Raw genomic sequence first — 18902 nt, forward strand, 5'->3', positions numbered from 1 at the left:
TCAGAGGAGCAGTTAAATGTCCTGCAGTGATGATCCTCCAGCAAAAAAAGGTATCTCTGAACTGTTTGGAAAGTTATTTCCAGTGGAGTCAGGCACTCCTGCACGCTGTAATGATTATCATATCAAACGTCTCCATATCAAATGATGAAAGATACTTATATATATTTTACTTAGAATATATTTAATTTTAGTTTACTCAGGTATGCTGACTGCACTAAAAATGTGGAGCCAAAGTTAATAAGAAAAAGAAAAGTTATTTTTGTTGTTATAATTAAGTGAATCTATTGTTCCTTAGGATTGCTGGTAAAATGACATGAACCCTGCCACCACAGCAAAACGACCGAACCGAATCGTGGCTCCAAAATCTTAAACTAAACCGAAACATGCCATTGGTGTATCATTAGACCCCTAATTTATATGTGTGTAGTGAGGATCAACACTCATCCCCAAAAATGCAATAAGAAAACCCACTATAGAACTTAAATCAAGAACAATTTAACTCTCATTTACAAATGCAGGAGGTTTCAAAGTCTTTGAGAGGGAGGGAGCCAAAACAACAAATGTATCTACCTGATAAAAAAGGGAAACTAACTATCTACTAACTAGCTACCAAAAGAGAATAAAAATACAACAAATATACTAACTCCCTCGCTAACAAAAACAGTAGAAAACAAGTCCAGAAAATCCAGTCCCACCAATAAACTGATCGTGTGCTGCATTCATCCAATCAATGACACTGACACTGACCCCCCCCCCCCATGAAATATTGTGTGTGTGTGTGTGTGTGACAATGAAGACACTTCATGTTTTATGATTGCCAAGTGATAATTTTATTGAAAGAGGTCATGCAGAAAAAATCAAGAACTTAACTCACTTCACATTTTAATTTGGTCGTTTATCCATGGAATAAATGGTGAAATCTTAATATACACATTAGGTTTCACAGGTGAATTGCAGAGTAAACTATCTCCAAAAGATGTGACACCAATTGCAGTGTGTCCACAAACCAAAGGACCCCCAGAATCATACTGTTAAGAAAAGAGAAATAGTCAATGACATACATTGTATCAGTTGAAACTCAGTTCATAAATTCATGTAAGAAGTGTGTGAATCATCTTTAGTACATACACGGCAGGATCCACCATGGCCATGTGCGCACATCATCTGTTTGTCTGAGAACTCCATTTGCCAGCTCTCTTGACATTCACTTTTATTCATTATAGTCACGTTTGCCTCCATTAGACGATGGCTCTTTTGGCCTTTAATCTTCAGTTGTCCCCAGCCCGCAACACTACAGAGAGTGTTTGCCTTAACATCTTCTCCGTTCTTTGGTAATGAAATCGGTTTAACATAGTTGTTGTTAATGTTGACTTTTTCCTGTAACTATAATTCAAAAACAACCATTATTAACAAACATATTTTATTTAATTATCTTTTATAAGCCTGAACTGCAGTTGATTAAACTGCCATTTGTGAAGTTGAGAACAACTAAATGTATCACAGACTGTTACCTTCAAAAGCATGATGTCATTGAAATGATAAAAACCATAGCTTGGATGTTGGATGTAGGACTCCACTCCAATATGATCTGAAATATTACTTTTCCTTAAGTCATGAGCACCAACCACAACTGTCAGAGTCTCATTTCTGTTGAAAGAGAAAGTCATGATACTCAGTTTTATCATACAATGCACTGCAGTTACGAAGCCAGTCAAAATGATTGTAAATAGACAAAAACTCCTCACCTTTTCCAACAATGTGCAGCAGTCAAGACCCACTGATCAGAAATGAGGGATCCACCACAGACATGTATCCCATTCGATTGAATAGAAACCATGTAAGGTCTGGAGTGGGGTTTTGTTTCATTGCCGTTCACTATACCCACATTCACATGAGCTGAGAAAGAGAGAGAACTATTAATCAGCTTATTCAGTGCATACCAGTTAGTATAATATGCTGTTATATAATGAGTCTCACCAGTGAAGGTCAGATGTGGCAGAAGAGAGACCAGCAGGAGCAGAGAGATGATGGTCATCATGAACACAATGAAACAATCAATAAGCTTCTGTTCCCAAAACACTTAATGAATATAAGGATGGGTGGAGACCTGTAATTTTTTTTTTTCTCAGCTTGAAGTGTCAAGTAACACTGATAGTGAGAAGATATAATTTGTGTTACTTCTTTTCATCAGCATCAACTATTTTGTGAAACCACAATTAACAAGATGTAAGTGTAAGCATGCATGTGTGTTGCTCTGGATGTCAGAATATTGAAATTGATTTTTTTATTTATTTGTCTTGTAGCTATATTGAAACAGCACGTTTTTTAACCTTTACAAATAGGCCCCAAATTTTCTTTTTGTAACAAGTGGAAATTAATGATGTTGTGATCAACATTACGCTATTGACTGAGCTTGGATTGTGGCATATGCCGCTGAAAATTGCAGAACATTTTGCAGTATGTTGTGGCACCTTCAGTTGTGACTGACACGTGTCGCTTTCTGCCAAAGCATAATCCACAACCCCAATTCCAGAAAAGTTGGGGTGTTTTATGAAATACTATAAAATCAAGAATGTTATTTGTTAATTCTCTTTATTTTGTGAACATAATTATTTTTCATATAATGGCAGCACTAACGACCCACCTCTGCCTGCAGGAGGAACCACCCTGCAATGCAGAGGAGGGGCCGTGACACAATGTTATAGCAGTGAAGGTCAGGTGTGGCATTAGAGAGGCCAGCAGGAGCGGAGAGGTAATGGTCATCATCAGTGCCGTCGCTCCCTACACGCAGAGGGCACCAACTCCCAGAGGGGGCACCATCCCCGCCATTCTCCCATCCGCCCTCGCGACCGCTCGCACCTCATGTTTTCGGCTGAATGTTCATAATTGATGAATTAACATCTATGCCCGGGTAAATGACATCAGCAATCCGGCGCAGAGAAAAGAAAACTAAAGATAGTCAAAAAAACAAACAAAAAAACAGGCATAAAGTTGGCTTGACGTTGGACGTTCGAAAGTCTCAAATTTAGGAACCGTCTCTAAAGTTACATGTGATATTAGTATACACTTTTCTAACGTCAGCAGCATTTGAGGAGAATGACTTACAGTCATAAAAACAACTGTAATTGTTCATCTAGGTGACAGCTATAATGCACAATTGAATTGAATGTTTGATATTTATTAAAATAAACTTTAAATCATATGTAAATTATGCAACTTTTTTCACATGGGCTCAAACGCAAATTTGAAGCTCAAAAGCACTTGAGGAGAAAGACGTGCAGTCATAAAAACAACTGTAATGTGTTCATTTAGGTGTCAGCTACAATGCACACCTCATACATTTTTAATATATATTAAAATAAATTATAAATCATTTAGGTAAAAACAAGGTCCGTTTATCACTTTCAGGCACATTCCTGTGAAAGTTTTTTTTTTTTTTTTAGGTTCCCTTACAAAATTACCCATGGTTTTAACAATAACACCACAAATCATCCTTAATAATTTTTTGATGTTGTTGTTGCTATAGATGACACAGCCTTTATAATTTCTTCAACAAAGAAATGTGCATATCACAACCCTTACAAAAATAAACCATGGTTTTATCATAGTAAAACTGCTTAATTTCCTTTTGCATGATTTCCTTAGGCTTGAGACTATAAATAAATTAGAGTCATAATAAAGTTACAGCCATAGGTAAATGTCGAGAGCTACAATTGTAATTTGTAAATAATACAATTTATTCATTTACTTTTTTATTTTATTAAAGTTCTATTTTCACCACTATACTAGGTGTTTTTTTTCCCCCATCATCATATTTGAGGAAGGGGGGCACAACAATACAATCCTCCTTAGGGCACACATTTGGCCAGCAGCGGCCCTGGTCATCATGAAGACAATCAGTTAGCTCTCTCTGGCAAAACACTGTATTAATATAAGGATGGGTGGAGACATTAAAGGTACTGTATGTAGGATTGACACTGAGTAATTGAACTAGATATTGTGGTCCAAATTCAAAATATTGGAGATGTTCTTTTTCCACCCTGCTCCTCAGACTTGACGCACATGCTGGTTGCCAGATTGACCACACCGACATAAAGGAGAACACTTGACAATGAATGACATGAATTATCCTGTGTTTCCTATTAACTGGCAACCAAAATGTGTACCACAATATAGTTGGGTAAACTGACAGTGGGTGGGTTTCACAAACCAAATCGGAGACCTACATTCTGACCCGGAACGCACATTTTCAAAGGAGAATAACTGACTGTAACATTGTTTTCAGATAAGCAAGTATGTTGAATTATCATGTTTCTTACATAAATATTTGCAAACATATTATGATGGTTTTTTTTTTTTTTTAATAGAGTCAAAAACTTACATAACCGCACTTTAAAGCTGCCTATAAGACTTTTTTTTCTCAGCTTGTGGTATCAAGTAACACTGATAGTAAGAAGATATTATTTGTGTTACTTCTTGTCATCTGCATCAACTATTATGTGAAACCACAATATACAGGATGTAAGATAAGCATGCAAGCGTGTTGCTCTGAATGTCCCAACTTTTTTGGAGTGTGTTGCAGCCATCAGAATCAAAATTTGCTTATATTTATGAAATACATTTAATTTGGTCAGTGCAAAATTCAGAAATATTTTCTTTGTACTTGTAAATTAAATAAAAATGAAAGAGAATGAACAAATCACAGATTCATGATTTTATTGCATTTTTCAAAACGTCCCAACTTTTCTGAAATTCGGGTTGTAGATGGGTCATTTGTACAGTTTGGTTGATCATTTGTACTTTCATGGGAAATATTTGGATAGGATTATTAGGTGAGCCTGATGTGTTTTCTGCTAAACAGACTTAAAAAAAAAAATGAACAGACAGGCTTAAAGTTTATATTTTTGAAAGTGATGTACATTAAAAAAAATTTGCTGTGAGGAATAATCTACATTATACTACAATAATGGTTAGAGAGTTGGACTCATAAACCAAATGTTATACGATATTGTATTTAAATGGTACATACACATTTTTTAATGTTACAAATATATATATATATATATATATATATATATATATATATATATATATATATATATATATATATATATATATATATATATATATATATATATATATATATATATTTTTGATGCAAATAGTATCTGAATATTTTTTCATGAATATTTCTTTACACTTTTCAAAAAAATTTGGGTAACAGATAAACAGTTTGCCATATATGTGTGTGTGACAAGGCCAATACACACACACACACACACAAATACACATGCCACTCACACACAGAGATCTGAGATTGCGCTGTGCAAAAAGTAACATTCAGTGCGGCCATGCAACGTTTATTAATCGACACCATAGACTGTATAAAAACAAGGACATAGTGTCCTTGACATCACCCACAGGTTTCCGAAGAGTGTTTTTGAAGCCAAAAGTGAATGGAGCAGGCCATTGCCATCTTGGCAGTCTGTCACCGCACATCACTCCAGGGTAATAAAAAATGGGCAAAAATGCAGGGGCTGGTTGCTGAAGCCATGTCGACCTAGCGCGCTGGCGGTGAAAGCAGCGGCAATCCACCTGACACTGTAGTGGCCACACCCTTCATTATGCAGAACTTTAAGGCTTAATACAATTTAAACGAATGAGATATATAAAAAAAAAAATCACCCCCTCACAGTAGTCATGAAGGGTAAAATTAGCTATATAGTCTGAATTTTTTTTTTAAACCAGGCTGTAAACATGTTTTTTTTTTTTTTTTTGCTGTAAAGCTGGGTGTTTTAACATGGGGAGTCTATGGAACTGACTCCCTTTTGCAGCCAGCCTCAAGCGACCAGTCTATGAATTGCAGTTTTAGTCACTTCCTTGTTGGCTTCACGAGACACAGCGAGAGGTTGCTGCTTGATCGATACTGAATCACTACATTATATTTCTCAACATCAAGGGGGCAAAATCATTGTTTTCAGAGAGAAATGCATACAATTTACACATCTCTCTCCCTCTTTCTCAAATTGGCCATATTTGAAAAACATTTTCATCACTTGATATAAATATAAATCATTTAACATTTCTATCATAAAATGTATTATTAAAAGTCGACTGATATTAAATGATTTGCAGCTTCATCTAACGTCGCTCTCTTTAACATTAAACTGACACTTCACGCTCTGCTTCTGTGAACAGTAAACCCTTCAGTAAACAGAGCTTCTGCCATGAAGCCATCTCTCCTGCACAACAGCTCTGCATTTGTCTGAGGTAATTAATTATAACTGAAGTGGTCATAAAAGTGGTCATGCTTGGTTTTAGACACATTACCTGTGGTGTGCTTGCGGCATTCTGAAATGTTGAGATGTTTTTTACTCGATGCGGTGAGGATGCTTCCATTATTAGCGTGCATACCGGCGCCTACATTTGAAATAACGAACTTGAACATGCAAAAAATGCGATATGTGAACAGCCCCTTATAGTACAGGAGGCAGGAGCATCAGATTCTAAAGCCCCCTAAAATGCCTCATTCAAACATGCCCCCACGTCTAGGTCAAAAAGCATTTTTTGATAACCAATAGTCCTACTCTGAGCTCCTCCCGAGTGGCAGAGCTCCTCACCCTATCTCTAAGAGAGCACCCAGCCACCCTGTGGAGAAAGCTCATTTCGGCCGCCTGGATCTTGTCTTTTCAGTCATGACCCACAGCTCATGACCATAGGTGAGAGTAGGAACGTAGATTGACTGGTAAATCGAAAGCTTCACCTTGCAGGTCTGCTCCTTCTTTACCACGACAGACAGGTACATCAACCGCATCAATGCAGGAGCTGCACCTATCTACTAATCAATCTCCCGCTCCATCCTTCCCTCACTCATGAACAAGACTCCAAGATACTTGAACTCCTCCAGTTGAGGCAGGAGCTCTCCACCAACTTGAAGGGGACATGTCACCCTTTTCCGGCTCAGAACCATGGCCTCGGACTTGGAGGTGCTGATTCTCATCCCAGTTGCTTCACACTCGGCTGTAAACCGTCCCAGTGCATGCTGAAGTTCCTGGCCTGATGAAGCCAACATGACAACATCATCTGCAAAAAGCAGAGATGAAATCACATCCCCAAACCGGACACCCTCCGGCCCCTGGCTGCATTAGAAATCCTGTCCATAAAAGTAATGAACAGGATCGGTGATAAAGGGTCCAAAATGCACCAGGAACAAGTCTGACTTACAGCCGTCAATGCAAACTAAGCTCCTGCTTCAGTCATACAGGGACCGGACAGCCCTTAACAGAGGGCCCTGTACCCCATACTCCCGGAGCACCCCCCAATGAATGCCTTCTCCAGATCCACAAAACACATATGGATTGGTTGGGCAAACTCCCATGACCCTCCAACCCGACCGTCACGCGATGCTGCAGAGACATGTCAGCCAAGACAGCCTCACAACATGAGGTACTCAGGATCTCATCCACCCCTGGTACCTTGCCACCAAGAAGCTTCTTAACTACCACAGTGACTTCAGCTTGGGAAATGGACAAGTCCACCTCTTAGCCCTCAGCCTCTGCTTTCTCAACAGAAGGCATGTCGATAGGGTTGAGGAGATCCTCTAAGTATTCCTTCCACCTTCCAACTATATCCCCAGTTGAGGTCAACAGTTGCCCACCAACGCTGTAAACAGTGTTGGCAGGGCACTGCTTCCCCTTCCTGAGGCGCTGTACAGTTTGAACGAATCTCTTAGAGGCCAACTGATTTTTTTGCCTCCACAAAAAAGGCTTGGCCTTCACCTTGACAGCATCCCTTACTTCCGGTGTCCACCACCGGGTTCGGGGATTGCTGCCTCGACAGACACCAGAGACCTTACGGCCAAAGCTCAGAGTGGCCGCATTGACAATGGAGGCGGAGAACATGGTCCACTTGGACTCAATGTCTCCAGCCTCCATCGGAATCTGGTCAATCTGACAGTGGGCTCAGCCAAACGTTCCCAACAGTCTCTCACAATATGTTTTGGTCCACTGGGTCCGCCATCGCATCCAACTCACCACCAGGTTTTGATCAGTTGACAGCTCCGCCCCTCTCTTTACCCGAGTGTCCAAGACATACTGCTGGAGGTCAGAGGAAACGACCACAAAGTCGATCGTTGACTTCCTGCCTAGGGTGTCCTGGTGCAACGTGCACTGATGGAAATCCTTATGCTTAAATATGGTGTTCGTTATGGACAAACTGTGACTTGCACAGAAGTCCAATAACAGAACACCACTTGGATTTAGCTCGAGGGGCCATTCCTCCCAATCACACCCCTCCAGGTGTCACTGTCACTTTCCACATCAGCGTTGAAGTCCCCCAGTAGAATGAAGGAGTCCACAGTCTGAGTACTTTCCAGCACTCCTCCCAGAGACCCCAGGAAGGCCGAGTTCTCTACACTGTCATTTGGCACTTAAGCACAAATGACAGTGAGAGACCTATCCCCGACCTGGATGGATTTTGTGTTGCTGGACAAAACTGGTTTCACAAATCATAGCAAGTAATTTAGGTATGATGATCTCTGCAATGCTTTGGAATATTGACACCAAACTGTGTGTGTGCCATTGTAAGCTTACACAGAACACACCACATCAATTTGACATCATCGCCATCTATTGGTCAAACGTGATAAGTTAATAAGTCATGTTACTGGAGGTTGTATTTATGATTTTCAGCCGTTTTAAACTAAAATCATCCTAAAACTGCTTTAATTACTAATTTCTGCAGTTGCAATAAATTACATTCTTATAGTGTGAGTCTATTGGTGTGGTTTATCGCTAGTGTTTCTGATCAGATTTGATTTTTAACAGCTATATGTATTACAGGATGCTACCTTCAAAAGCATGATGTGATTCTAAAAAGGTTTGTAGCCTGTATGCAGGATGCAGTTCTCCACTCTGATGTGGAATCTCATATCTGTTGAAAGAGTGTATTGAAAAACTTTATTTATTGAGTTATGATATTCATTTATGAAAATGATACACTGTATGGTTGCACCACAGTCCTTTTGTCAGTCAGACATGGCTTTAACATTGTTGAGTTAATGCCAGTTTAGACTAAACAAAACTCTTACCCATCCCAGCAATGTGCAGCAGTCAAGAAAAACTCATCAGAGATTAGGAATCCACCGCAGTCGTGTTGACCAGAAATCTGAATAGAAACCATATAAGGTCTGGAGTGGGGTTTTGCTTACCTGCCGTTCACTATACCCACATGAGCTGAAAGAGATAGCACTGTTAGTTGTCTTGTTCATCAGATATATCAATATGCAATTTAGTCAATCCGTCTCACCAGTGAAGGTCAGGTGTGGCAGCAGAGAGGCCAGCAGGAGCAGAGAAATGATGGTCATCATGAAGACAATCAATGTGTTCTCACTGATTAAAACACTGCATAAAAATACTTTAAAGGGGGTGGAGACATTTATCTGACCAAATGTCTGCATGACATGGAAATGGCTCCAAATGACTGTTTAACCTCTTATCAACTCTGAATAGTTTATAGAAGTTTAGATAAATCAACAGCATTTTATTTGTTTATTTATTTATTGTTTATTTTATACAAATTGTTCCTTGTTTTCCTTTGGAAAAAAAAAAATCAATGTTACAGTGTGGCACTTACAATGAAAGTGAATGTGCCAATTTTTGTAGGGTTTAGAAGCAAAAATCTGAAGCTCATAATTTTGCATAAAGCAGCTGCTTTAGCTATTATGTTACAACTTGTGTACCATTTGAGCCATGAAGTGAACTATTTTTTGCAGTCGTTTACGGCATTGTCATGGAAACTTTAGAAAGCTGTATATAACTACAGTATATAGAATAGGTTAGTAGGTTTTATTTATTTTATTTTATTTTATTTTATTTTATTTTTTCAGGTAAAAAAGTGTCAAAATACGTTGTTCACATCTTGTAGTAATACTAGTAAAACAGTGAGTGTATTAACATTTATAGATTGGCCCCATTCACTTTCATTGTAATTGTACACTGAGTACATTTCACTGTATCTGTCAGAGTCTTTCTTTTGTTTCCCCCCGTCATCAAGTCCTGTATATATGTGTTCCCTGTTCCAATTTTCTTAATCGGCTGTTGTAAACGTCTTCCTTGAGTTCCTGTGTTTTCCACGTCTCCTTTCCCCTCTCCCCCGTGAAGTGTATTACAGTATCATAGATTTTTATTTTATTACGAAATGAAGGGACAAGTGGACATTATTTTTCATGGTATTCAACAATAACAAGTGCTATCAAGTAAAATTCACTTGTATTGAATATCAGATATTTAGAACAGTTTGCATAATGTAGTAAAAAGTAAAACATTCTAGAAATTCTTAATTCTTAAAATGCTATAAAATTCACAATTATATTTTATTTTCTATTTAATTATTTTTACTCAAAACATATTTACTTGCTTTACAATTCTGTCACAATTAAAGATGGTTTGTGTTGCAAAAGCAGAGCTCTTTCACAACGTTTTAATTGTAAGTTGTAGTAACATTTCATAGAAATGATTTCTAAAACCACATCTGAGCTGATGGAGCAAAGACACTGAATGCCCAAAGTTTGTCTTTCTAGAAGTTTCCACTACTGTATGTATGATGTAAATGGCTTGCAACTTAAAGCCACCAAACACATGTTCCTCATTCTCTTGAATCTTATGGTGACTGGAAAAGGGTATGTTTTGTTTGCTTCACTTCTGTTTACCATCTTCCATCTTCACCATCTAAGCTCCTAAAAGAGGTGCTTCCAGAAGTCATAGGTCCTCTTCTGACTATTATTAATTCCTCATTGTCATTAGGATATGTCCCCAAAACCTTCAAACTGGCTGTTATTAAGCCTCTCATAAAAAAAACCCCACAACTTGACCCCAAAGAACTTGTTAATTATAGACCAATCTTGAATCTCCCTTTTCTGTCCAAGATACTAGAAAAGGTGGTATCCTCACAATTATATTCCTTCTTAGAGAAAAATGGTATATGTGAGGATTTCCAGTCAGGATTTAGACCGTATCATAGTACTGAGACTGCTCTCCTTAGAGTTACAAATGATCTGCTCTTATCATCTGATTGTGGGTGTATCTCTCTATTAGTTTTATTGGATCTTAGTGCTGCGTTTGACACAATTGACCACAGCATTCTTTTGCATAGACTTGAACACTTTGTTGGCATCAGTGGAAGTGCATTAGCATGGTTTAAATCGTACTTATATGACCGCCAACATTTCGTAGCTTTGAATGAAGATGTATCATATCGATCACAAGTGCAGTATGGAGTACCTCAAGGCTCAGTACTAGGGCCGCTACTCTTCACGCTTTATATGTTACCCTCGGAAGATATCATCAGGAAACATGGTGTTAGCTTTCACTGTTATGCTGATGATACTCAGCTCTATATTTCCTCGCAGCCCGGTGAAACACACCAATTTGAAAAACTAATGGAATGCACAGGGCCGTGCACAGACCTTTTGAGGGGCATGTGCTGAAACTGAAAAAGGGCACCCCCCCCCTTTTTATATCAAGATTATTTAGTAAGCCTGCATAAAAGGAAGAAATGGTCACATCTTCATGACAAATTCAATAACACAAAATAATAGTCTCAAAAGCTTTAGATTTATTCACGATTAATAACAACCATAATAATAATATTAGATAATTAGATAATATAGATAAACAGGGTTTTAAGGGCTTCTTTAAACCTAATACAACAGCAACCTTCTGTGAGCCATGTATCTGGCAAAAATTTGATACTGTGGTGGACCAGGGATGTTGGTCTCTTGAAGGTCTGTTATTCACTAAACTTTCCCTAAAATAAGCCAGCAATGAAAAAATGAATAAAAATAGTGTGAAAAGTACAGTTGCAGTGAAAAGCATTTCTGAAGGATCACGTGACACTGAAGAGTACTGATGTAATGATGCTGAAAATTCAGCTTTGATCACAAAAATAAATTACATTTTAAAATATTCAAATAGAAAACAGTTATTTAAAATTGTAAAAATATTACACAATATTACTGATTTTGCTGTATTATGGATCAAATAAATGAAGCCTTGGAATGAATCATGAATTACATTCTGTATGATAAAATATAAAGATTTCAGTGAACTTCTGTAATTTTTTTTTTTAGTTACTACTACATTACTGTAGTAAAACCATGTTTTACAACATTTTATACAGAGAGTATACAGAGAGTATACCATAACATGATTAGCCTAAATGTTAATAAATTAAGTGTATCAGCAATCATAAATCAAAGAAGAAATTTCTTAGAAATATGTTATCTAGGTAACGAAGATCACTCGTCGCTGTGTAAGTTCCAGTACGAAACAGCGGGGGCGCACCTGTTATGATTTTCCGATGGTAAAAACAAACTATATGTTGTTGTATTACTTATCAATATATCGTTTTTGACCAGCAAATGTGTGCAAATGTGATTTTTTTTTCTGTCCGTCATTAAAACGGCGACGGCGCCTGCCGCTGCGGGCATCACATTACATTTTCATTTAGGTTACAAACTAGTTTTTTTAGCTATATAGACGGAGCGCTCAGTTTTTCCTGTGGTAAAATGCATTTGGCCAAATTAGTATTTTATAAAAGATGAAATGCAACTGTATGCACAGACTGTGTTGGCTATGTATTGGCTATGACTAGATGGCAAATGCTAGCCCTCTCTCTCAGGCGACATCCCACATGTCTCAGTCAGTGAGTCATCAAATAAATAAAATATGAGCCTTTATAGACAGTGTTTAGTAGTACTTATTCAAACAACAAGATATTTATTTACCCTTTGCAAAACTTTGTTCAGCTCAGCTGTTGTCTACTGTGCGGCTGCAGTGGAACTTCAGTTGATTCAATGAATATAGAGGGGGCGGAGTTATCAGCTTACTGACCGCTTGAGGATCGAATAAGATTTACATAAGCTCGTTTTAAGAACTTTCATTTGGTAAAACAGACAGACAGACAGACGTAAAGGGTGACCAATAGCATTGATTAAAAAAAAAAAAAAAAAAAAAAAAAAACACCAAAAAAAGGGCACTTCGGAGTGTAAGGGCAAAAAGGGCATGTGCTCTGCACAGGTTGAGCCCTACCTGTGCACGTGCCTGCCTGAGATGACTTCATGTGGTCAGTTTTTGAAGGCTCATAGATGTATCCTTCGCTGCCTTTGATATCCCACAATCCTGTGCGTTCCATTCTGTGACCGTTAAGCCAAAAAATAAAGATGGCTTCTGAAAGTTGCGGTTGGTGGTCAGTTTGTGTCTAAATGAATGTTTCTGAACAATGTTTTCCACTTTTTATATCATTTCAAACAAGAAGTTAATATTGCAGTAATTAAATATCCACTTAGTTATTGTCAGGATAGTACACGGAGACAGAGGTAAGTGAATTCAACACAGTCTTTATTTAGATCAGGGTTTGTGAGAGGTAAGTAAGTGTAATCTTAGTGTGGGTTCTGTGGGGTTCATGTCCGTGGAAGCCAGGTGAATTCGCTTCTGTGAAAGCTAGGTGAGTTCGTTACGTGTCGAGACGTCAAAGCCACACAATACATGAATATCAATACTTGTCTCTTCTCTTTTCAGTAGGAGCTCAATGGTCGAAGAATCACATGGGCACTCAGGAGATATCGAGGTATGTAGGAGAGTTCAGATCACGTATAGTGCCAAGAGCGTTCTGGAGACAGGAGAAAAAAGACATGCAGGTTAAATTCTCAAATGTAAGTATACGTTACTGATGGTGTTTTCGTGAAGACGAGGTGAGTTGGAGACAAGATCGTGAGGTCAATTCCTGTTGGAGACTTGACCCGGAACTGAGGTATTGAGAGTGCTTTTATACAGTGTTTTGATGAGATCGTTAATCTGGAACAGGTATGGGTGCTTAACCGGGCAGGATCCTTAGAGTTATAACCAAAGCTCTCTATATTTTGCTGTAGATCATTAAACCATTACTCCGCCGAAGAATGTTCGAAATCCGTTTCATGAGGTGCCTTCGGGCAAAAACGCTGCCTGCAAAGTCATTGCCTGATTAGACAGTAAGGCAGCAAGTTTTCGGATGCAGCCCAGGTCTCATACAATAGGCATCAGACAAAACGGACTCAGGTGGAGTATCGCGTTGCCCCACCCCATGTGACGTCACACGCACGCCGTTCAGAGGAAGTGGTATCTAGTGGTTGATTGATGGCAAAAGGAGGTAAGCAGTGTCTGATATATTATATTTTAACAGTTTTATTCAAATGTTACACAAATTAAGTTTAATAGGGAAGAGAACATGCATTTCGATAGTCATGTATGTATGAAACGACGCATAGTAATGACGAATAGCATAGACATGGAACAGTGACATAGATGAAATTGTATTTTGGGTGGGCCATTAAAAAAGTGAGTGGGCCCAGAGCCGGATTATCCATAAGGGCACTTGGGCCAGTGCCCAGGGTCACCAACCATTCACAACAACTAGGGGGGCATCCACTGATCTATAATATAGAACTGGATTGCTCATGACGTCATTAAAGTGAAGCCGCCGCACCGCCATATTGGTAATCCCTAGTGTGCGACAAAGTTCCATTGAATTAATAGGAATTTGTATGATTTTAATGAGAAAACATCACCTAACAAGTCAGTGTTTATACATATGAAGTATCACTTTACATTATTACAATGCTAACACCCTAGGCATGCAAACGGTTATTTTTTAAATGTCGGGAATTTCCCCTACTTATTAAAAAGCTACGTTAATTACAGTAGCGAGCATCATGAACATGATAAACATCAGACGGACACGACCTCAACACATATAACAAACTACAAAGTGTTTGTTCTGAAATCTGAATTTATTCAGAGAAATAACTGACTATATACAGTATGGATTTAAGAAATAAATACAAAGCTTTATTTCCCAGATAGTAATTTTTTTTTTCATTATAGAGAAATATTAACAACATAATTGTATAATTCATTGTAATATATTAAAATCCATTTCTGATACTAATACGTTTGTTTAATAATTCCTGAATAACTTTGTTCATAAAGAAATAAGCCATTTTTTGATCAGTTACCTGTGTCGTCAGTGCGCAGCAGACACACCCACCAACACGATTTAAATATATCGCTTATCCTGTCCCAAAAGACCGTAAACACTGAAGATAAAATCTGAAGTAAACATTACTTTATTACACATAACATAAAAACGAGTCCCGTTTGACTGATCAGCTTCTAATCTAGTTATTTTAGGACAGGGGTTTGAATGTAACTCAATGGTAATCTCTGCTGGTTGGGATTAGTAAGATGGCGGATCGAACACTTCCGGTGGCTTCACTACCTGTTGGCAGTTTAGAACGCGATGAGCGATCAGGCGGCAAGGAACTCGACCGGAAGTTGAAGTTGGGTGGGGGCAGAACTTCACTTGCGTTAGCATTCCCATTGACTCCCATTCATTTTGGCGTCACTTTGACAGCGAATAACTTTACATTTGAGGCGTTTAAAGACTCCGTTTGTCCATTATTTATTTCTAAAGATACACGACAATGCATAAAGGGCTCCATTACCTTCTATGTTACATTATGGCCCCGTATAAACAGTTTTTGTAAAAAATAGGCTAACGATTGCGTCATAACCACTCGACTCTCTGTCGCATTACCGTACAGACAGGAGGAGAAGCTCGCAGGCAATTAACTTAATATGGTGTACTGGCGTTACATTTTAAAATACTATACAAAATAATTAATCAGAATACTTACTCCTGCTCACTCACGACAAAGAACTCCCCGCTCAAGCTCGCCGTCTCTGCAAGAATAACGATGGCATTTTGCATGCACAGCCACTTAGAAGATTTACATCTGTCAGACAGGTTGCTGACGTCGTCAAGCTTCGTTTGAGTCTGCGCGTCAGAAACGGAAGTGCTAAAAAACGCTAAAAATGGGCTTCAATTGTCTCAATTGAGTTCCAATGGGGTCGCTGTGTCCATTTCGTTTACTGTCTATGTGAGCGATCCAGTTATATATATAGATCAGTGGGGGCATCACATGACACAAGCTTTAAAAGTATTTTTCGTAAATTGTTTTATTATTAACAATTTACGAGTTTCTTAAAAGACCATACATAACTCGTTTATGAACACTAACTTAACAACAACAATAATAATAATAATAATAATAATAATAATAATAATAATAATAATAATAATAAATAAATAAAGATTACATGACCACTACCAGTCCTCCCCTTCCTTCCCCAATCTGTCAGAGTTGAGGTGGCTTTTGAGATATGGTGCACCACACTGTCTTAATACTATAGTTTTTCCTAGATATATCTCTCATGTCTCTCCATTGAGTATTCACTGAGGTGTTCATTTTAATGACGTGTTTTTAAATGAAGATCAGCGCAGACAAAGGCTTCAGACAGCACACCTTGTTTGTTATCTTTAGTGCACAAAGTTTTGTTGTTATCATGTCTGTATACAAAAAAAGTATACCCTTTACAGATTCGATTGATGTATTGCTCTTATCTGTACGATCAAAACTGAAAGTGTAATTTAAATTCTTTACGGGTTTATCAGGAGAAAATTACTCATAACACGTACATGCGTTAATCGACTCGAATCTGAAGAACTGGGCTGGGTGGACTCGACAGATGAAGGCAGTGGCGTGTCTTCATCCTCAACTCTTTTTTTTTTTTTTTTATAAAACATTATAGAAACGGGTTTAGCCCATACAGTCTATGGTTTAGCCATTATTATGGCTATGTTATTACACTGGCTAAAGGCCGCCAGAGCCCGCAGCTCAGAGTCTTCCTTTTCCAAATTAAACACACACACCAGTCAACAATAAATCAGGTTTATATTAATATATTTTCTTAAACAAATTATAATAATACAAATGAACTACAAATTAATTTTAATTAAACTTGCATGGGCGGGGCAGTGAGTAATGTGGGCGGGCCAGTGCCACCCTGGTCCATTACTGGCTATGTGCCTGACATGGAAGACGACACATAGTAACGACAGAGGGAAACGATGCATAGTAACGACAGAATGAGAAAAACACAGTCATGCCACATGCAGCATTGACAAGCAAGATGACACAGTCAAACGACAATGACAGATGACAGGAGAAAGTTGAGACGACAAATAGCATAGACAGACAGCATGTCGACATAATTTTGGCACAAATGGAACCTCATATTATTAGACATGTTTTCACTGAGTGTCGGTTCATTTTTGTATGCGTTATGAATGACATCCGTCATTATCAACAACGGAAAACGGCTTCATATCTGGTGCCATGAAAACACCTAGTGCCTATGTAATTGTTTGAGCACCATCAGAGTTAGCTTGTAGCTTCATTCTGAAGGCAGTGGGAAAAGTTTCCTGTTTTTGAGGCTTCTTACCTGTGCCATATCAATGTTGGGGTGATGTCTCCGGAGATGCGCTTGCATATAAGATGTGTTTCCTGTCATATGAGAAACAGTTATGACAGATTGTGTGTGCTTTGTCTACGACACAATTTCCATTCCTGTACTCCACTGGAAAACCAAAATTTTTCCACACAAGAGAATTAAATGTGTCCGTGGGATCTGCAATCTCAGGAGCAGCCATCCTGCGTATGCAGTAGTAACCATAGACAGGAAAAGAAATGGACACAGCGACCCCATTGGATTCAACCGAGACAAGAGAAATCAATTAACTTCCTGAGGGTCGGGCATACTGCACTGCGCAGACTCAAACTGAGCTTGATGACGTAGATGTCACGTTAGCAACCTGTCTGACTATTGTAAGTCTTCTAATAGCTGTGCCAAGAGAAATCGGAATCACCCAGAGAATCTTGCGATGAGGCGGGCGTGAACAGGACCAAATTTTTGTAAGTATTTTGATTAAGTATCTTCCTTGACTTCATGCCTCCACATCCCCCCGATAGCCTCATAGACAGTAAAAGATTGCCTGCGAGCTTCTCCTCCTGTCCATACGGTCATTTCTCTACTCTGCGACAGAGAGTCGCAAGTTATGACGCAATCGTTAGCCTATTTTTACAAAAAACTGCTTCTACAGGGCCAAAACGTAAGATACAAGGTATTTTAGCCTTAATACATTTTTGTGTTTCTTTAGAAATAATTAATGGACAAATGGAGTCTTTAAACGCTTCAGATGTAAAGTTATTCGCTGTCAAAGTGACGCCAAAATGAATGGGAGTCAATGGAATGCTAACAGCAGGTGGGGGTCCGCTAGCCAATGGCGGCGCCCAGGGTTGCTTCAAAATATGAAACCCTTCCCCCCTGGTAGTAACCGAGTGTGATGCTCACTCCCAAGTCACGAGACATGACATGCACTTGGAAAACAGTAACTTTGGAATATAACATTTAGAACAGCATTTAAAAAGGTCTTGTTAGTCGTTACCAATACAATTTATTCAAATGTATGGAAATAAAATTGATTAAATTAATAGTTTAGTTAGTAAGACATAAGTGACATTAACTTCAACAATCAGAGGATGGGTACATGGTGGTCATAAAGGGATGGACGTGTTCAGAAACAATGCTCAGGTAGGCCGTGGCATTTAAACGATGCCCAATTGGCTCTAAGGGGCCTAAAGTGTGCCAAGAAAACATTCCCCACACCATTACACCACCACCACCAGCCTGCACACTGGTAACAAGGCATGATGGATCCATGTTCTCATTCTGTTTCCGCCAAATTCTGACTCTACCACCTGAATGTCTCAACAGAAATCCAGACTCATCAGACCAGTCACGGTGCGTACTGGATTATGGATCCTTTGACAAAGGAACAAAAGGTAAAACTGATACTGAGAATCATGCAAACATGGGCAAAGAAAAAACAATCTACTCACAACCAAAGACAGAAAAGCAGAGACATATAAGGGAGTGGGGGAACGAGCGACAGATGGGGAAGAATCA

At 38.6% G+C, this 18902-nt stretch overlaps 1 protein-coding gene across 1 annotated transcript; it reads right to left on the reverse strand.

Annotated features, from left to right (window-relative positions):
- Positions 1-806: 806 nt before the first annotated feature.
- Positions 807-2035, reverse strand: LOC127942455 (granzyme G-like). Its single transcript, XM_052538155.1, has 5 exons — positions 1978-2035; positions 1746-1896; positions 1512-1647; positions 1129-1383; positions 807-1028 (listed from the first exon to the last, which is right to left on the reverse strand). The coding sequence occupies exons 1-5, from the start codon at positions 2033-2035 to the stop codon at positions 876-878; spliced, it is 753 nt and encodes a 250-aa protein (XP_052394115.1). The 3' UTR covers positions 807-875.
- Between the last annotated feature and the right edge of the window lie 16867 nt (positions 2036-18902).

This window comes from Carassius gibelio, chromosome A22, assembly GCF_023724105.1.
Source record: "Carassius gibelio isolate Cgi1373 ecotype wild population from Czech Republic chromosome A22, carGib1.2-hapl.c, whole genome shotgun sequence".
Taxonomy (NCBI): Eukaryota; Metazoa; Chordata; class Actinopteri; order Cypriniformes; family Cyprinidae; genus Carassius; species Carassius gibelio.